At 38.9% G+C, this 21,607-nt stretch overlaps 1 protein-coding gene across 2 annotated transcripts in view; it reads left to right on the forward strand.

Annotated features, from left to right (window-relative positions):
* unc5ca (unc-5 netrin receptor Ca) overlaps positions 1–21,607 on the forward strand; it is a 189,250-nt gene that overhangs the window by 158,058 nt on the left and 9,585 nt on the right. Inside the window, exons 8-14 of one of the 2 annotated variants that reach the window (XM_006789723.3) lie at positions 767–823; positions 8,011–8,202; positions 12,187–12,404; positions 13,881–14,016; positions 14,578–14,665; positions 17,484–17,652; positions 20,043–20,276. In XM_006789723.3, the coding sequence (XP_006789786.1) occupies positions 767–823; positions 8,011–8,202; positions 12,187–12,404; positions 13,881–14,016; positions 14,578–14,665; positions 17,484–17,652; positions 20,043–20,276 (1,094 nt within the window). The remainder of the gene's footprint in view (positions 1–766; positions 824–8,010; positions 8,203–12,186; positions 12,405–13,880; positions 14,017–14,577; positions 14,666–17,483; positions 17,653–20,042; positions 20,277–21,607) is intronic. The other variant, XM_006789724.3, reaches the window with a different exon arrangement.

The following is a 21,607-nucleotide window of genomic DNA, read 5'->3' on the forward strand; positions in this document are numbered from 1 at the left end:
AACCACTCAGAATGACACAGCAGTAACTGAATGCATCCAGGCTTCTTCATGATAAGATAAGAAAGATAAGATTTATTTTTTTAATCCCAAAAGTTTCGAAATTGTTGTGTTGCAGGAGACAGACACAGGGAAACAGTGTAGCTTCTTATGAAATAAAAATGAAGACCTTATCGAGAAAAAATGCCACAGAAAGTTTAAAAAAAATGTGCAGAAGGAGCTTAAAAAAGTAGAAAATACAAAAAAGTTAAGAGCCTATTAAATTAAAACCTATATATAATGTAATATGTAAAGCATCTGTTCTTGTCGCAGCAGAGCTGAAACAGATGTCAGGCAGTGCTACTGCCATTCAGCAAGCAATGCTGGTCACCCTGTTATAATCCATAGCACTTACCATAAGCACAAATATCTACAAATTCAAAGAGGAACATCAACAGAGGGGAACAAAATTCTCTTGATTGGCGATAGCTAGCAGTTCCATCTTTAGGCCACTTACATGTACCATAGCTCAGAGTACACCGATTTTCACAGCCGGTGCAGTCTTTCCACATTTCTTCTTACTGCTCAGATTTGGATGAAAATCCTGATGCACAATGAAAGTCTCAATGTGGTCCGTATGTTTTCATTCAACCTCGATTTTAAAGAAAGAGCAAAAAAAAAAAAAGTCTAGCTCAAGGTCTGTGTCCTGTGATGTTGGTCTTATTTTGTTTTGTTTTTCTTTTCCCTTCATCCATCATTCCACCATCCCTTTTCTTTTTCCCATCCCAAGGTTCATTGTTTCAGAAGTCCACTGAGTCCAAAGAAAAGAATGAATTGGGAATTCCATGTAAGTCAATGTTTTCTGTTTTACCACCATCCATTTTTCTTTTGTCTTACTCATCTCAGTGTTTCTTTGATTGAGCATTGACCTTTGGCTCATGCTTTCTCTTTTATTGTTTCATGTCATTTTATATTACCGGATAAGAGCTCTGCTGATGTCTTACATCTGTTGCCTTGATGTACAATCAACTTGCTGTGCTTATCAAGGAAGTCTGAAAGCACAGTAAAGTCTACAGACAGCAGCATTAGCAGTTCTGAAATGTAACCCTGCTCTTAGACAAAGGAAATAGTGGTGGTATCTTTGTTTTGTTGTATACTGGTCTCTATACAGATTTTACTTTGCAGGTTTTAACATACAGTTTTATCCTCTACATTTCTTTCTGGGTGTGCATGTCACTGTGTTCCCATCCTTTAAATTACAAGCGAATGCTACAAAACTGTACTGATGTATAATTAAAATCTATGCTCGAAGGATGAGCAGTTCTAGCTATGGACAGAGTTTTGATGCCATTGCAGTACATTTGAACTGAACCAGAAACAGTGGACAGATTCTACATACAACATCATACAAAAAAGTTAACCCGCAGACTTAAAGTTATGCAATTATGCGTTGAAACATGGTTTCATGCTTTTATTTTGTGTAGCTTTACATTGTATTTGTCATGTAATGGACATCTAGTTAGACATAACCAGCCTTCCACGATTGCAGGAGGTACCTCTTGCAAAGACTACCCCATAACAGTGACAGTTTCCGTTCATTAACTCGATTCTTTCCTTTGTTTTGTCTTATAGCAGTGAATCGATTCAGCATCTGTTTACTTGACTCACAATTTGTGAGTTTGTTGCAGCGGTTGCTGTTTGGAGAGTAGCCAGCCAGCTTTGAATCATTGCCAAAGTAGGCAATTTGCCTTCGTTCTGAACACTTACTTTGTGTTTACAAGCTTATTGGCTCTCATAGAGCTCAGTGCGCTTCAGCTATGGACCCCAAACTAGTTCAGATTTTCAATCAGTTCTACTGAATTGACCCCTTCTCCTTTAGTGATAATTTACAGGAACGCACAAGATTACCTGGCAAGGGTATTACTATTTCAAGAGGTATGGGTGCTTCTTAATGAGTAATGAAAAGAATGAATAATGAATGACAGGATTTAATACATATATTAATCAGTTTTACTTGCTATCCTACTTCTTTATTCCACACTGCTTTTGATTTTCCGCCACCCTTTTCTTTCCATCTCACTTACTATTAATTATATAACAACAGAATTTACTACACGATAATGAAGGAGACAGAAATTGAGAGGTGCAAGAGGCAAAAGGACCTCTGCCACTTGTTATTACTCTGCTTTTTACTTCTCATTGCAGGGGCTCTCGTTTTATCTTCAAAGCGATCTACGTGTTTCTCTTATGTGTTCTAATGACTCTCGTTCAGGCTCTGCTGCAGCAGTTTTATCCTACGGTGCTTTGTTAGATGACTAGTCCTAGATGGATCAAGACATGGAGAGAGCTAAAAATGAGACAAAAACAGTCATACCTCATTTAACAGATTGTTACAGTGTTTCATTCAAATATGCAGGCAGGAACGTAAGCTATGGGAAGCTTTGAGAGCCACTAATCACCAAACTGATCCTGCTTTTCCCCGAGTATCATTACAGTTGTGGCTCAATCATTTAATTTAATTTTTGACAGTTTTTTTTAATCCAGTTTATATTTCATAAGTATAGTTGTGCTGATACTGATGTGTCCTGTTGCCCACAGTATATGAGTAGTTTCTTTTTTGTTGTATTTTTTATTCTTTTTTTGGGGTTATTATTATTTTAGTTTCCCCTTCATAGTTAATTTAACTTGCCATAGCATCCAAGCCAAATAAGAGACTAAATAATTATGAACAGGTGCTGACATTTCTCTTTTCAAAACATCCTTCTCAGCCATTTTTCTCTGATTAGATATCCAGTCCCAATAAAGCTGCTTTTCTCTGCTCCCTTATTAACAGGGTGTCACCACAACAGGTAGCTCTACTCTGTTTAATTTGGCTGATTTTTACGCTGGTCGCCATTCCTGATGCAACTCCAAAAGAATCTCAGACTCCTCCTTGGTGAAACCTGGGCTTTTTTCCTTGTTAGGTGAATACATAAACCACTATACCAAGAAGCCATGGTTTAATAACTTACAGAGTAGATTTACCTTAACAACATCCGTCAGTCACACCTATGATAGGTTTCACAATGAAATCCCTTGTCATTCCTTATGGTTGCATTGCATTCACTGTTGACAGCTTCACAAGGGAGGACAGCTGATGGCTGATCAGCTCTTATCTCACGGTGGTTCATAAATAGAGGCTGAAAAGCTCAAAAAGCAAATGTCAGCAAAATTATTATAATTTGAACGGCTTCATTATGCATTTGTATTGTACCTTGTTTGTTTTGTGAAAATGTGATTTAGCCATCGTGTGAAAAGAGAGATTGGTAGTATTTTATTATTCATAACTGTGGCCAGGATACACTGAGAGAGGTCATAATGTCCCATTCAGTTACACTTCATTAAATATCAGCAATTACACTGTGTTACAGGGTTAAAGAATGCATGAGCTTTTTAATGACTTTCCTTGCAAACTTTGTTGTAGTCATAGAATTACACCTTCTGGCTTTATTGCCTTCCGAGTGATTCCATATTTTATTTCTTGACACTTTTAACCATTAAGTTTTTTCCTCCAACCATTCTTAAAGCACAGACACATTTAGAAATGACTGCTCAATCTCTCTCGCCCCCCTTTTCAATCACCCCTGACAGTTACTTAGAACAGATGCATCTGCCAGGAGTTGGTGTTGGTGTCCGCATGTTTGTGCCAAGCAAGATCAAAAAGGCAGTTGAATGAGTTTCAAGTAGTGATTGTCCACAGTTCTGCTTTGGATGCAGATCACAGAAAAGATAGAGATGACTTAATCTGAGTTATCCTTGTTTCCCCCTTCTTTAAATCCTCGCTGTGGCAGATTGGACAGACTCCGAGAATGACAAAAAGCTGGGCCAATTGATAGACAGTGATCCGTGCTGAGTGATGGTGGATCGGGCTTCCGTTCCGCTAGCCCATGTGTGTTATCGACTGGATGTAAAACTGAGTCTGTGTATAATTGCTCCAAATTCCTGGGTCTTCAGGTTTGTTCACATGTAAGCACGTGTAGTGTACAGTGCCAACACTGGCTGATGCATTTGGGTCCACACTACATGTCACTAAATCCTCAGAGATAAAGTCAGTTCAGCTGCAGCAGCTATGATGCAATGAGTCGCTCAAATCTTGCTCCCAAAACAAAAAAGCGACGTTGGCAAAATCACCTTGGCTTTGCAGCTAAGCCACATTTGACATTACACACATACTGTGAGCACAAAATAAACATGTACAATTTAAGGTATAACTATTGTGCAAAACAACTACATAAGAGTAAAATATTTTACATTTTGTGCCATAATTTAATAAATTCTAACATCAGAATAAAATACCGAGGTCCACCAAAGCATTACCAATTAGAAATACATTCGCAAAATTACACTTTTAGACCCCAAATGGGAGTTATGTCTCCACAATTCAACTGTATGAGCACACTAATGCCTCCAAAATTTGTACAAACCAAGCATTCCCACACCACTGTCAAATCTTTAACCACTTGCATGTATATCTGTTGTGTGTGCGTGTGTACATGTGTGTGGCCTATATATTATTATTATTAGTGTGTGCATGTGTGTGTCTCCTGACCTTTAGAAGATTCTGTCTTCTATAGAGAGGCTGTCAGGTAGCACTTGCCGGAACATCACAGATGAGGTGTTTAAATGTTTGTCTTCCTTCCCAGGTGATTTAGTCATTATTTAAGTCATTTCTTGTCTTTCTGTTGAAAGGTACATATTTTTAATCTAAATCCAATTTAGCTGGCCGCGCTGGTGATTGTGTTGAACATGAAACTGCTTGTCAGGTGCAGGGGAGGGGGTATCAGGTATTGGAGAAAAGGCGCAGGAAATAGACATGTCCGTTTGTGCGTATCTGTCTATGCATTCACTGTGACCCATAAAAGTGAATATCGGTGTGCATCTATCAGTCCTTAGTCAGACTGCACTCTGTTCAGTTCCTTTTTCAGTCACAATCATGTCAGAAAAGTGTGGCCCATTATGCAGTTAGTCAGACAACAAAAGAGCATCAGAATTAGAGAACAGGCAGTTTTCAGCCCAAGCAGCACTTTGTGTTTTATGTGAAGGCACAATGAAAATGAAAGACTAAAGAAACAGATGCATACAGAGAGCTTAGACAACTTGAGTGCCCAAGAAAAGCCACTGTGCATTAGTGCTTTTTTTCCACATTTCTAAAATTGTCATTGTCACTGGGAGAGAATATGGGACACAATATGTATTTTATTACTTAGCTCAAAAGGTCTATTTATTGAGAAAGGTGTATTTTCGCTCTTTTAAATGTCTTTTTTCATAAAAAAAGACACACTGGGGTTTTGAATAGTCTATAAAATAAGTGACAACTTTGGAATCAGTTCTGTTCATTTACTTTAAAAACAGCAGTCTTTGTATGAGTCTCACTAAGCACCATTTATAAGTGCAAGTTTGTCATATTGTGATGGTTATGTGTAAGTAGAAATAAAAAGACAAATCTAGGACAAAAAAGGGAACAAATAATTTTTTTTTTTTGTTATGGAGCAGTTGTATGTAGGTTACTCAGGCAGGTGGAAGCTCTAATGGGACATGTTGTTTCATTCATCTACAAATCAAACAGATGGAAACAGAGGGAGTCAGAGAGAGGTGTGAGTTACTGAGGGAGCGAAAGATGTAAAGGGGACGGGATATAAACTGATAGAGAGTGAAGAAAGGCTTTTAAGTCCACTGAGATAAAAAAACAAGTTACAGTCAGTGCATACACACAAACACACAGATGCACACAAACACACATTTATATTTTGAGAACACAGCAGGCTATAGCCTAGTTAAAGTGTCCCAAACCACTATAGGAGACTGGGATAAGGAAGAGCAAGCTGAGAAGTGATGCTTCTTGAGGCTTTCTGACTTTGCATGTGCTGTGAAGTTCTAGACCTTCAACTTAAAGTAGACACAAGATAAAGTTTCTTTTAATAGATGGGGATGATGATGATCATAATTAAGATCAGGGAATTGGTACTTAAGAGGATTATCCAATTCTATTCCCCTTTGGCAATTGCAAGGACCTTGATAACAGGGCATCTTTACACAGCAAGGAAGTTGGGGCATCGGGGAATTTTCAACAGGCAACATCAGAATGAAAACTGGTAACTGCATGTCACAAAGCCTATTTGAGGTAGACTTTGAAGATTTAAAGGTGGTGCTCTGCGTCTGTGCTAAATCTGAAGAGCAGATATTTGGCAGCTATAGCAAACAGCCACAGTGCTGTAAATCTTGTCGTTAAACACAGATCGGAGGTTGTAAACGCAAATTATAGGAATGATTTTTTTTTTTCCTCTGCCACAGTGTGGCTTGTGTGACACACACGAGGCGTGGTCTTTCCGAAGTCGATCTAGACAGCAGCATTCAGCTTTAGTCCACGGCAATATTGACTGATCTGCAGAAGGTTGTCTCTGTTAACTGATTCGTTGTGTTCTCTATAAATGGCAGGACAAAAATGGCTACAAGTGACATATTCACGCTATAGGCTCACACCCAATGACGCAGTTTACTGTTATGTGAGGCAAAGTGAACGTCTCTACGTTCTGTTGTGAAATATTTTGTTTTAAAAATGATCAAAAGCATCACACTGCTTCTAGTGGGATGGTCAACATTGTGGGGTTTGCCAAAAAGGTCAGAATCATTTTTTTGTAATGAACAAAGTGCCCAGAGAGACCTTGTTCACATCTCTCTTGAACTTAACTTTAAAAAAAGGGGGAAAGCCTGACCCTCGTGTTCGGTTCTCGAGGGACACTAAAAGTGGCTCATAGCTCCCTCAAGTGGCAAGTGAGTAACCAACAGCGTCACAGATGACCTCTGTGAATATGTGCATCGTGTGTTAGCATGTGTAAGCGTGAATGTTTGTGTGCCACCATCAAAGGATTCTTTCATGCATAATCAAGTTCGTGCTTTATGAACTTGTTCTGATGCGACAACAGCAAATCCTTTAGCAAATGACTCAGGCTGTTTGTAGCTAAAAGCCTGTTATCTGCCTCTCAACTTTAAGGGTGGATTAAAAGCAGGATTCCTATACTTTTCTGTCTTCTTAATAGCTGCAGACAAATCCCCTCCCACCCGCTACACAGGACATGATTATGAGCAGTTCTTTAACAGTGAGAGTACACTAAGAGTTTCTCAGGCACTTTCATATTAAATATGTAGGCTTGTTTGTTTTGCTGCTTTGAAGTTCAAGTGCATTCCTACTTCCTTTGCCTGCCTTGCTGTTATCCCCTCTCCTCTGCTTCTTTCCTTTCCTCGCCATTTCACTGTCTTCTCTCTTCGCTCTCCTTTGACTTTATCAGCCAACCTCTTACTCTCCTTTCAGTTCATTTCTATTCGCTTGCACTCTCCATATGTGTGCTCTGTCCACAGATTGCCTTTCCTTCCAATTACATCCTCATCTTCATCCCCAGTGATCTCGTTTCCTTTCATCCTTTTCTCATTTCTTCTCCTCTTCATCCTTAAGTGTGTCACATACCTTTTACCATCTGCATCAAACATCAGTTAAAATTTTAGATCCGTCTTCTGCTTCAAGATGTGCCTCATGAATGACAGTTTAACCAATGTTCCAGCCAGAGTACAACTGAAAATGGCTTTTAGGACCCCCCTGTAAAATAATTAACAGCCTTATTAAGTTTTAAGAGTTGGTAATTTTCTTTTTTTTTTTATGAAAGGTGTCTTTGTCTGTGTAGACAAATTATTATATTACACGAGCTGGAGGGCTGTTTGAAAGGTTCAGTTGAAATGAAACCCATAGTACTTGTCCTTTGAGTCTGAATTGAAGTATGAGGTAAAAGTGAAACTGTCAAACACAAATTACAAATGACAGACTCATAAAAGTATTTTATTCTCTGTTAGCACCCTACTGCCCCACAAGTATTATTTAAGTTGTTTATAGCCACTTACATTTCTGATGTACAGTTTCTCCTAAGAAGGCATTTAAAGTATGGATGGGTCTTGATTCATCAGTACTTGTCTAACATGGTCTTCTTCTCTCTCGTTCCCCTCCAGCTGCCCCAAGTACAGATGATGTGGCGCTCTATGTGGGGATAGTGATCGCAGTGATTATGTGCCTGGTCATCTCCGTCATCGTGGCGCTCTTTGTCTATCGCAAGACGCACCGCGACTTCGACTCTGACATCATTGACACATCGGCACTAAATGGAGGCTTCCAGTCTGTTAATATCAAGACAGCCCGATCAGGTAATGAGCGTTTGACATTTGATTCTGAGGGGAAATACAGAAACTCTATACAGAATGTTTACAGTATATCTATCTATATACATTTATATGCATCCAACACAGGTTTAAAAGCAATTTTGTTCTTCTTCTCCAAGCAATGGTGTCTTTCTAAAGAAAAAAAGTGTATTACAATAAAGACAGTACAGCAAGTTCAATCATTTTCTTTATAAACCACCTTGAAGTGGTATTTAAATGCAGTGAAATGATTTAGCCTGTGCAGCTGCCTCAATGGTCCATCAATATTGGAATGACAGCAAAACAGAAACACTACAATGGTTGGAGACAGAATCAGGGTCAGCTGGAACTCTTTCAAGTTGACTTATGTGATGTACTTATTTATATTCACTGTATTACCCTTATAGATGGCAATCAGCACACCCTCAATGTCAAAACAAAAAGTTTTTCTATGTAAAGCTACAGATTTTGTCAAAGAAGGCTGGTGGCTTTGAAGAGAACTTTAGTTCCTCTCCAGACAGAGCTGTCTGTTTGGCAGGATAAAGAGGAAAAATCTATCTTGGTTGCTCCAAAATCCAGTTTCAGTCAGGCTACATACAACCTTACTTCAAAATATCCCTGCTATGCTCACTTTAAACCGATTCTGAAGGCTACTCGGGCTAGTCGGATAATTGCTGTTAAGTAGGAACTTGACAGCAAGGGTCTGCCTACCTTATGCTCTCTCAAAGAGAGCACTACAAGTTGTCCTAGAGTATCACTGTAGCCAATGATTGATACAATAGAGAGATAAATACACAGAGAGACTGATAGAAAACAACAGATATGACCATTTGTCAATTGAAATATTGTTGTGTGTCCCATCCACTTTAGAGCTTTGACACTAGTATCATTTTGTTTCATTTCTCTGCTTCCTCTGATGGTTTGGATTAATCTCTTTCCACCTGACACTGCTCTCCTCCATCAAAGAGTCTCTCTCTGTCACTCTCATTCTGCTCTTCACTTTTTCCCCCTCGACCTTCATATCTGCACATTCAGTTCAATCATATTTCCTGTTTATCAGCAGCCTCCTCCCTTCATCCCAGTCTCCATGTCTCTGTCTTCCCATAGCTATGCGACTCCAGCCACAACAGACACTCCCTCATGTTTATCTTCCTTTTAAAATGGAGCTATATTTCACTGTCTGCTGTCTGTATTGTCATTTCTTCCTCTCTGCACACGTCCACAGAGTTAAAAGCTTACTGGAAAAGCCAGGAAGAGGAAGGGAATTTGTATTAATCAGGTGTCAGTCCAAAGATGCCATTAGGTCGGGTTATTCTTGTAGAAAGAAATGACATAAACACCTTGATTTAAAATCTCTTAACACAGACCTGCACAAACGCAGTAAAAGTTCGCCTACGTGAAGCGAGTAGATCCTACAGCCAGACATGTTTTCATACATTTCCACAACTTTGAATGACACACTCTAAAAGAAACTAAGCAAACGCTCAGTCCGTTTTCATCATAGTCAGCTGCACTTTATGGTCTCCGTATGAAAAGCATTTTTGAAAAGGGTTACATTTGCAAATATTTCAGGGTGTAATTTAACGGTGTGTTCATTTGTGGCCGAACATTAACATTGAAACCATAGTGTGCATGATGAGGGTGTGCAGTGCTAATTGGTTAACAGTGAGCTAAAATGGTTGTGCATGACTGCGCATGTGTGTGTGGACAGGAGAAGAGTAAACGTGTTCCTATGTGTAGAGACAGTGTGACATTTTATCAGTAAAACATTAGGATGCATGTCACTCTGTGTTGAGGGACCATTTCCGATTACAATTAATGAAGAATTATGTCCCAGCGTGTTTCTCTCTCTCTCTCTCTCTCTCTGACTCGCTCGCTCTCTCGCTCTGGCTTTCTGTTAGTTGTTAATTAAATTTCAGCAGGGATGATTTGGCAGGAATACCCGCTGGCTTTAAGGGTAAACAGCCTGGTGATAGAGAAAGGAAGAGAGTGATAGGCAACAGATGTGTGTGTGTGTGTGTGTGTGTGTGTGTGTGTGTGTGCGTGCATGCGTGCATATATGTTAGTGGTGGTGGTGGGGGGTGACAATGAAGGAAATTTAAAATTAGAATGGATGGACTCTTATAGAGAACAACAGGTTTTCAGAGTCTGAGCCAAAAAAATAATAATCGGGATTTGTTCCTTAATAGGTAACTGGTCTTCTTGTGATCTCAGTCCCAATTAAATCTTGAATATTTGTAGAATTTTCTGAGAGGGGTTTGCGTAGAAGTAAGCTCTGTTGTGCTTCTGCCCTTAGGGTAGCTTCTGTGCTTCTAACGTGGTTATAGCAAGATGGTTCTACAGAACTGTTACAGGGCTGCTCAAAGCACATTCACTTGAATGGCTTTGGTGAAGTTTAAGTAAATGTCCGTCAGCAGAACTATCTAAAAGAACTGAGGCTAACATTCTAGCAGACAAAACATTGCTGTTACTGTGAGTGATATCAAAGCATTTGTAATTACTTAACTATTAATTGTGTGATTAAAAAAACAATAGGTCAGTACTGTATGGATCCTAAAGAAGCCATGCGTGAACCTGCTGTTGCTATGGTGGTTATAGCTATAATTCAGTGTCTCATGCACTTTTATTACCATACAGTATTGATGTAGTGCGCATGAACCTTTTCACAATAAGCACAACAGAAAATCAACAAGAGAGCCTTATCTATCCTTCCCATGTATAGTTCATGTGGCACATGTTTATGGTGTGTGTATCAGTATGTGCTTTATGGTGTTCGTGTTGTTGGTACACAAGGCACATTTGCATGTGCGAGTGCTTTTGTAGTACCAACCTGTGACAATGCACTAGTGTTTTATTTATGACAGTGCTTCTGTGTGTAAGTGGGCTGCTTGTTTGCTTGCAATACATCAAAAGAGTCAAGATTCCTCCATTAGCATACGTCAGCTGTGCCAGCTTAAGAAAGAGCAGGGTAAAAACATCAGGATATACAAAGACTCTAACACGTTTTGCAACCTCAGATCAAACTATACAAGTCAAAGGATAGGGGTTTTTTTTATTCATTTTAATTTTACTGATTAGAAGTGACAGACTTCTAATTTTTTAAATATAGTGTGTTAAACAGTTACTTTGTTTATGGGAGACTTTGTAACTTACTACATCTACAGTGAAAGATGTAGTAAATCAGAAGCGTGTGATGACTAATGACATGAAAAACAAATGAGAGGCTCTGAATGTTATTCAAAGATCAAAGTGCCTTTGGCCTGAATTGTGATTGAAATGACAGCATTCAGTGTATTTTCGAAAGTAACATAGTCTGATGATTTTAATAATGTCGTAAAAAATTGTTCATATAGTGTATCATCACATAAATGTATATTATGTATTGTACCTATTCCAAATAGTGGGAAATAGATACATGGATGAGTATTAACACAAGCTGAATGTCACTCTGTTTGCTATTTATTCATGAGACATGGTGATGTTTTGAAAAATACGCACAAATGTTATTTCGGTTTGGAAGAAAGTAGACTCTGACGAGAGTTTAAGAGCTTATAGCACAGCTTGAAACTGAACTGTTGTGTTGTGAGATAGTTTTGATAATACACACGTTTAACTCCTGGAGATTTGAGTGTTTTTTGAGGTGAAGTAGAAGTCTCTTGCTCTCTCTGTCTCTCTGTTCAGCAGCCATGACTAGTCCTTCATGCAGCCAGGTCATGCCCCCGTGTACAGCAATGTATTATCCCAGACACTGATAGCTTATCAGCAGCCTTGACTGACTCTTCTTACTCCCCCTTTTTCCTTCTCACTGATCTTGCTACAACTTCTACACATCTGTCCCCAGCTTCACACACGCACGCACACACACACTGCACTATACAACACCATAGATTTACTTTAGCTGGTCTGTCTTTTCCCTGAACCGCTCTGATATCATGTTGTAAATTCTCTCGTGCTTCTGTCTCTCTTCTTTTGTCAATTTTACTCCTCTAGCTGATTTGCTGACTGCTCCGCCAGACTTGACAAATGCAGCTGCCATGTATCGGGGTCCAGTCTATGCTCTTCATGATGTTTCAGACAAAATTCCAATGACCAACTCTCCTCTCCTGGATCCTCTTCCCAACTTGAAGATCAAAGTTTACAACTCTTCTGGACTGGTCACACCTCAGGATGACCTCGGAGGAGACTTCACGTCTAAACTGTCTCCTAAGGTAGTGTTGCCCAACACTAATATCCTTGATCTTGTATCTTTTTTCTGCTTGAAAGCGTTTTGTGGGATCACAGTAGGCTATTGCCTCCTGTCTGTATTTAATCTGCAAGAGCAGTGTGATAGATTCTACAGCACAGCACAGCTGCGCATGTCTTCCCAGTCACATGAAGACACTACACCATTAGTATACATGCGGCTAAGTGCCCCACTTTCCCTCCCTGCTCTGTCAAATACATGGCATGCATACTAGAGTCAGTTGTCACAAATACAGATGAAACCGCTCAGTTTCATCACAGCACCTGTCCTCAGGCAGTACGAGGGCTGAACTCTCCATCTTTGAACTCTACAGATCAGTTGCCACCTTTTGATGATTTAATCTGTTTCCTTTTTTTATATATATATAATTGATCGCATGCTGTGTCTAATGACTGACCTTGCCAAGGTAATTCGTGGATTTTTTTATTATTTATTTTCTTTGTTTATAGACTGATGTGTTCATCCTTAGTTTAGCGACGTTAGTTCTTCTCAACTTTGTGTGATGCTGGAGTAAAACAGTGAATATCAAATACTTCATTTACATTTCACCCTAAGGTGATCATGCATCACCCCCGTCCCCAGGCAGATGGAGGTCTTACCTGTGGCATCATAATGGACCGAAAAGGAACTTATGCAAGTAAAAAGCATAATTGATCACTAAAGTCAAATTTTAGAAGAAAAGGGACCGATTACAGTTCCATTGTAATTCTTCTCCTGACAAAAATCCAACTGAGATTGACACAGTGAAGCTTCCCTGGACTTTCATGAGATTTTTGCTTTTGCTTTTTCTTTGTTTTGTTTTGTTTTTGCTTTAGGCTACATATTTAATGTGATCTGACGCGAGGTCTTTCAGAGGAATTCAATCCTTTAAACCGCATTGCATTCTTTTTCTCCTTGTGCATTTTTAAACCTCATTCACCCATATCGCTTTAAGCTTTTGCATATTGCTTTTATGCATAACGGTGGACAATGCCTGCCCACATAAAAGGTCTATTAAAAAAAGATACTTATTACATGGTTACTCTAACATTGTTTGCAGAAAGAGTCACGCATCTATTCAAGTTCTTCTTGTTTAAAAGACGTGTAACAGAGCTTTCAAAAAGTAGTGTTTTCAAATGTGAATGTAGCTCTGCTGATTTGTAAGTGTGTACAGTGTGCATCTTCTTCCTGTGCTGCTGTGGGTTTTCTCTGGGAGCTTTGGTTTCCATCTACAGGCCTGGGACATGCATGTTAGCTTGAGCTCTTGGGTATGAGATAAACAAAACACTTAAAGTGCACAGGATAAAGCACTGTAAATGTTGCTGGTACTATAAAGTGCTTTGAGTGGCTGGTAAGACTAGAAGATACTATATAAATGCCAGGCCAATTTGAATAGCATGTGTCATATACAATACTGTAATGTTTTGTTAATATCACTGTTACTGTGCTTTTATAACCATAGGTAACTCAGTCCCTGTTGGATAACAGTGACACCATGAACCTTCGCAATCAGAGCTTGGCCCGAACACGAGATCCTTCCTGTACTGCTCATGGATCCTTCAACAGCCAAGGAGGACACCTCATTGTACCCAACTCTGGTAAACTTCCCACAAGAGTTTAACAGCAAAAATGGTTCCTGTGCAGTGACAAGACAGCAAACAGGGAGAGTTGTAGGGTTTTTTTTTTGCTGATTAGTAACAGTAATCAGTAACAGCAATCACAGTAAAGTTAAGAATATGTGGCAATGTTTGTTTTAGTGATTTATTCAGATATATTTCCTCTACTGGCTTCTGACTACATTAGATACTTACGTGTGTAAGTACATTTGTTGATACTGTTGCAGTCAGATTCATATGATTTAGTGATGAACCAAGATTTTAAGGGGAAAAAAAGAATGAAGGAAAGCAGCAGCTGTATTAAGGTAAAAATGTGTTGTGTGACCTGTTGATGAGAAGCAGCTTTCAAAGGCTGTGAAATATTGCATTGTAATGGAGTATTTAAGACAAGGTTTTACATGGGTTGCCTTTAAAAAGATTATCATTATGATTCATTACTTAATAAAGTGATGATGGGTTTCACATTCAGCAATTCAGTTGTGCATGGTGAAATTGATGTGATGAAACTCATTCATTCTGCTTCCTCTGTCCTTCCTCCTGCAGGAGTCAGTTTGTTGGTTCCAGCGGGTGCTGTTCCTCAGGGCAGGGTGTATGAAATGTATGTGACTGTGCACAGGAAGGATAGCTTGAGGTAAGTTTTGTCTCTCTTTCCCCATTTTCTTTTATTTTCTGTGGCTGTTTCCTTTCAGTCGTTCCCTGCTGTCCTTATTTTTCTCTTCATCTCTGCATCTCCCTCTGTGTCCTTTTTTTGTTGGTTTGTTTGTTTGTTTCCTTTGTCTGTGCTTCTCTGCCTCTGCCCAGATCAGTGGCTTCTTGTAGCTGTTTGTATGGCGGTGTGAGGAAGCTTTCATAGTGTGACACAGACTTACAATCTATAAGAAAGGGATATATTATAGCGTATTCACATATACCTTTTTTGTGATTCATTCAGCAGAGGTCAGTTGGTGGCACAATGCATATTATAATACCAGAATTAGAGTTAAGTTAAGCAGCTTAAAATGGAATATTTGACACATTAATTACTACCGACTTAACATCCTAATCTGTACACTAATCCATTAAATTTACATTGTTAATCAGGTTTTGATTCAGGACTATATTTAAATGTAAGGCTCTTAAGATTCATTACTTTGAAATATGCCAAACTACAGCAGACCGTTGTGCGACCAACTGATTGGTTTTAACTTCATGCTACATTATAAAGCCAAAGAACAGAGCTTTTGAAACCGTATGTAGAGAGATCACTGCAACGACTATAACTAACAGATTAGTGGTTATTTTTGAGAATGCTTTAATCTTGTTACATGTTCTATAACCCTCCCCCCCTCCCAAAAAAGTACATACATCATGTAGGTCGCTCTCTCTTTGTTAAAGTGACAAGGCACACTGATTTTGATTCGGTTAAAAATTGATGTTCACCTTGGAATCAATATGGAGCAAAATCCATTCATATTTACGTGAAGGGGTTTTTAAAATGGGAATCTTAAAACCTGGATAAATACAACCAAGAGGGTCCAAATGACTATGGACAATGGAAAGACACAGTTTGAGTCATGTATGTTTTACAGTCTCTTCAATCAGCAGCAGTCAATAAGAATTAGGCCCTGTGCAACATGCTGCAGTATTTCTAAGAGTCGAACATGTTTTCAGCCCTCTGTGTTTACACAGAACATCACATAGCTACTTTTACTTACCTCAGCAACCCTTGCCTAAGGTGTCAGATTGACAACAAACAAAAGTCAAAGCATCTCTTGTTGTATTTGCAAGATAAAGGATACAGAACATCATAAATCAATAAAGCTGTAATTCATTAAGGGGTGACCTCAGCATTAGGTAGTTAAAAGGGTGCTATAGTTTCACTCCCACTGTTTTTATCTTTGTTTTTTCTACCCATGTGAACCCTTTATGAGTCAATAATGAACCCCAGCAGCTGAATCGATAACACTGCTAAGGATTAGCTCTCCCTTGACACAAGGTGGGCTGAAAAAAAAAAGACAACAGAAGAAAAACATTGTTAATATTTAGATCTATCTGTATGGCCTCATTTACAGTCAATATATGGCTTTGGGAAGATGAGTGATAATGGATCGTACTGGCATTTGACTTGTATATTTTTTGTGTTTACTGCGAGTGTTGTTTAAGTATCTGGTTTCAATTTTCAGTTTACAAATGAGACTGCTATGTATGATCTTGTGGATGTTGAAGTTTTCTGCTGCAGTACTGAGGCATACATTAGTTAGTGAGTGCTTGAGGTTCCAACATTTAGATGTATAAAAAGCACAAGAGTGTATGATTAGTAGCCTTTTATTTTCTGCCCCGTGAGCTGCAAGCTATTGAATCCAACTGAGGCTGACTACACAAATCATTCTCCAATAGAGTTTGTTTTTTCTCTGTTTTTCTTCTGTTCTCTAAGTTTTCTCATCTATGTTAATAGAAGGTAATATTTTCCCTCACACGTAAATGTCCAGCTTTGTACTAGTGCATCTCAAAAAATTAGAATATTGTGGGAAACTTGTTTTTTTCCTTTTTTCCTAATTCAACTGAAAAGGTAAACAGCTGTTTTTAATGATAATGATGGCTTATAGCATGAAAATCAGAAACCTGGTATCTAATATTATTAGATTATTTTCTATGATCAATCAAAAAAGGATTTACAATACACACATGTCCAATTCTGAAAAGTATTTTAATTTAGTCTACACTGCTTTAACACTGCGTTACTGCTTGTGGCATGTAGGCAGTCAGTTTGTGGCCCTGCTGAAGTGTCATTGAGGGTGCTTTGATAGTAACCTTTGACTTATCCGTGTTTTTTATTTAAGTGCATTGTCATAATTTTGACAATACTCCATAGATTATCTATGGAGTTTAGGTCAGGTGCGTCGGCTGGCCAATCAAGCACTGTAATAATACGGTCAGTTGGTAGTACTTTTGACAGTGTGTGCAGGTGCCAAGTCATGCTGCAAAAGGAAATCGGCTAAGCTTGTCAGCAGATGGCAGCATGAAGTGCTCTAAAGCCTCTGAGTAGATGCCTCAGTCCTCTCCTTGTGAAGCTCTCCCAAGTTCTTGAATTGACTTTTCTTGACAATCCTCTCAAAGATGCACGTTGTTTAAACTGACTGAATAGTAATTTACTCAAAATTACATAATCCAAAAATTTGAGATACTAGTTTTCTGATTTTTGTGAGCAAAAAGAGGCTTAAAATATTTCCCTTTATCCACAATGAATATGGACTATTTAAGGGTATCAATATATTAAGATTAGAATAGAATTAGAATATATGAAGATTCTTTAGTTGTCCAAAATATTAAAAGGTAAAAACAAAACACAGACCTGAAGGGAACCAATTTAGCTTTGTGCGATTGAAGCTCGCAGTAGCTGGTATCCGACAGCGCAGCCCTCCTGTTGCTCTTTTCTGTCGTGTCACCTCAGTGTTATCTGTGTTTCACAGACCCCCAGTAGAGGACATCCAGACCGTTCTTAGCCCAGTGGTGAGCTGTGGACCTCCAGGAGCCCTGCTGACCAGACCAGTGATTCTCACCATCCACCACTGCGCTGACAATGTCCAGGAAGACTGGCTCATACAGCTGAAGAATCAGCTGGCCATGGGAGAATGGGAGGTGAGCGTTCGGCTTTGTTTCCTTTTTGTTTGTGTGCACTATTTATGTTCCACTGTTTTTTAGAGAGTTGCAACATACAGCTTTTGAAAAGAAAAGCTGTCGCTGTGTAGCCAGCTAATGAGAAATTGAAATTTCCGACGGATGTGAATACACAGAGATGCACGTGTACAGTAAAATTTTCTAAATGTGAAAAAATCTGCAAATAATTGTTTACACAAAGTAATGGCAAACTTGCCCACAGCCATAACCAAGTAAGTGATATGCAGTCATTTGCACGGTACACACACAGCATATAGAGGAATAACCTGAATTACACATACACTCTGTGTATTCAGTGAGCGAGAGAGGGGAAAAGATGGAGAGAAGGAGAGAAAATTTGGTAAACAGAAATTGCCTACAGGCTAGTAGACAAGCAGGGGGTTGAAGACTCCTATCAGAAGCAATTTGTTATGCTTCTGCCATCCTCCTCTTCTCTCATCTTTCTTCTTATGCTTCTATCTCTCCTTTTTTTCTATCCTTCTCTTCCTCCTTCCTCCCGTGTCTCTCAGCATGAAGTCTCTACCTCAGCAATCTACTGCGTGTGTCTGTGTGTGTGCGCATGTGTGCATCCTTGTGTGTGGGTGTGGGTGATAAGACTGTCTTGCAGCATCACTGTGTCTACAAGGCGCCCGTATGCTGTCTTCTGTTGCTTATCACAGCTCAACACAATGTCTTTGCACAATTAGCCATGCATAAGACTCTGTGTGTGTGTGTGTGTGTGTGTGTGTGTGTGTGTGTACACGTTTGTGCGTGTGAGAGTGAGAGAGATTCAGGGGAGAGGCTCGGTGCAGAGTGGTTAAAAAAAAAAAACAAGAAAAATGAAAAGTGGAATTTCATCAGGAAGTCGATTTGTTTTTCTTTTATTGCAGTAGAACATCCATTTCCCATCACAAAGTTTTCCCCAAAAGAGTGAGAGGAAAGGTAATTGAATTCCCCTCATATCAGGGGGGAGCAGCCACAGTTGTGATTACCAGTAATAACAGATTCCTACCATACTGCTTCCTGACCTCTTTGTATTGATTCAGCTCATCTGTAGGAACACAACCCCGCATGAACTGTGATTCAATACTCAATATTTGTATCACACGTTAACGGAGTCACACAAGCAAACATGGATTTCTGCACAATTAATTGCGGATCCAGTGGTCACATAATAAGAACACAGATACCCTGTGCATCCTCCATTAACCAAGAGAAACGCATGGATTTACCATAACTCTGGTTGCGACAGGGAACTGTAGAAACGATATGAGCTACAGCCAGCAGATATCCCACAGCGGGATTGGACACACTTCACACACAACCTCTTTAACCAAGTCTCATCATTCTCCCGAAGTACACACTGATCTACTTCTATAAGTATATACAGCAAATACACTTACAGTGTGCTAAAAAAGATTTATATTCTGTATTATATTCATGCGTATTGGAAAAACCTACTTTTTTGTTGTTAAACTACAAGCAGTGCATCACATACTGTCTTTTTGCAAGTAACAACCCAACAATAACAACTGTGCTTTTTTTACCTTTTAAAAATCCTCTAGAGTTAAGAAAACCTCTTAACTCAATTTGCATAAAAACAAAAACGGCAAACAAACCTGTTTATAGGAGCGGAATGCATTTGAAATAAACCGCAACCTTGCTTACTTATGGGCTGTTTGCATTAGTGGAAAAGCTTCCAAATGCAGGTGCTGTCAGGTTATGTTAACAGACAGGATGTGGCTTAATGCCCGTAAATTCTCAAATAAAGCCTGTACTCAAATAACAGCCAGCTTTTAACAATAGTGGTCTGTATGACCAAACGAAGGACAGCCCTAAACAAAAAGGGTGGGAAAACAAGATTAACCAGACCATGGCTCACTTTGTAAATTCACTTTGCAAATAATCTACATTTTCATGGTCTCTTTAACAATACTCTGCTCTATATTGATCACATATATTGTTTTAAGCCAAACACTGTTGTCACGCAGTTTTGCTCAACGTGATCCTACTGTCACATTTATCTCAGGTTTAATGCTGATTAAATCCACCGTTTTGCTAAGAAAAATTACAAAAAAAGCTCTTCAGATGAGAAAGGAAATTAAGCCTATGAATGTCTGGAGCAGTTTTAATATGAAACAGATGTTAAGTTTAATTTGACAACAGCAACTATCGTGGATTTAATTTAAAAGGTGGCCTTACTTAAATGAAAGAACTCTTTGATTGAGATGAGTAAAGGCTCACATGGTGTTTCAACAGTACTGTGTTAAAGAACATCCAACATTGTATTCACAGTCACCTGTCATAGGCACAAAATGGTACTGTGTATAAAAAACATTTTCTCCTTTTTTTTTTGTATCTGGTTCCTAAAGGATGTGGTTGTAGTGGGAGAGGAAAACTTCACCACCCCCTGCTATGTGCAGATGGACTCAGAGGCATGCCACATTCTGACAGAGACACTGGGGACGTACTGCCTGGTGGGCCAGTCAATTGGCAAAGCAGCTGCCAAGAGGCTCAAGCTGGCTGTTTTTGGGCCCGTTTCCTGCACAACTTTGGACTATCACATCAGGGTCTATTGTCTGGATGACACTCAAGATGCACTCAAGGTAAAGAATTGAAGCTAAATAAATCCCAAGCCAAGTAGTATTTTTTCCACTTGTGTTTTAATAGACATATTAGATAAATAGAGTACGTATTCACCCCCAGTGCCTTGAATAACACCGAAGGCATTTGATACTATCGGCTAAAAGTGTTGCTGCGTTTATTAGTGCTGTGAGAGATTTAGCTCTCTCTTGGACTACTCATACTAAATTGCTTTCATGATAATTTACATTTGAAAAGAAATGTATATATAAGCATTTGAACAGAAAGGGCTTCACAGAGTCATAAATAGAAGCTTCTGTGCACCTCTTGTCTTCTGGAAATGAGCTAAGAAGGAGTAAACAACACAGGGTCAAGCAATGTCAAAGCAGCAGTGCTGCTGAATTCAAACAAATTCAAAGCTCTGGAGGGACCATCTGATATGGGAGATTAACAGTGGTAATTTATGCATGCAATGTTAAGTCAAGTGTCAGTGGCACACAGCCATGCACACTCTTGCACAAACATAAAAAAACACTTAGTTTTACCAGTTCAAACAAGCAATTGTAGCTCTAATTGAGAGTTCAGGGGTGTGCTTTTCTTTTCCAATGATGAGGACTTTGTTTAGTATAATTGATAGGCCGGCTGGAGGAATTGATTATTTTGAAAAGGTTGTAGGAGGCATCAAAATTCAAACGGATAACTTATTATAAATGAGTGCTTCTGTGTTTATTTTCAAGAGCCAATTAATATGGCTCAGATATAATTCTGTAGTATTCTCTTGGTGTGAACTTACCCAACAATACATACAGATGTCTTTTTTATTAGGGTCAGTAAAAATCCCCACAAAATAAAAAATAACTTTGGTACTTTCGTAGTGTTTTCTTCCCTGCACAATTGGCTAAACAATGAATGGACAGTGTCATTTTTTATATTGAAATCAAACACAGTGCGTTGCAACAAACAATCCACAATAAGTACTTTGCTTCACCTTTAGATCTGGAGTGAGGTTGTCCTTTCTCATCCTTCATCCTTTGAAGCTAGACAGGCTTTATTGCTGAATTTAAAACTAGATGCAACAACCATCATAAAAGACGAAAATGTAATCATTTGTAATAGGTTTATTCTTTTAGTGTATTAAAGCCCAGAGTGTAAGCAATATGATACATTGAAGTCATCTTTTAATGCCAATAGAAGTAATTTCATTTTACCATATTGCATTAAAGATATGCTTCATTTCCTCATATCTCCAAACAGCAGTACATTGACTGGTGGGGCATTATTAATCAAGGGTTTTATTGAGCCTCTTAATGTGTCTTTCCAGTTCAGTGCATTTAGCAAAGCAAAGCTTTGCTTA

Source organism: Neolamprologus brichardi, chromosome 12 (assembly GCF_056152115.1).
Source record: "Neolamprologus brichardi isolate AB-2024 chromosome 12, ASM5615211v1, whole genome shotgun sequence".
In the NCBI taxonomy this organism is placed as follows: Eukaryota; Metazoa; Chordata; class Actinopteri; order Cichliformes; family Cichlidae; genus Neolamprologus; species Neolamprologus brichardi.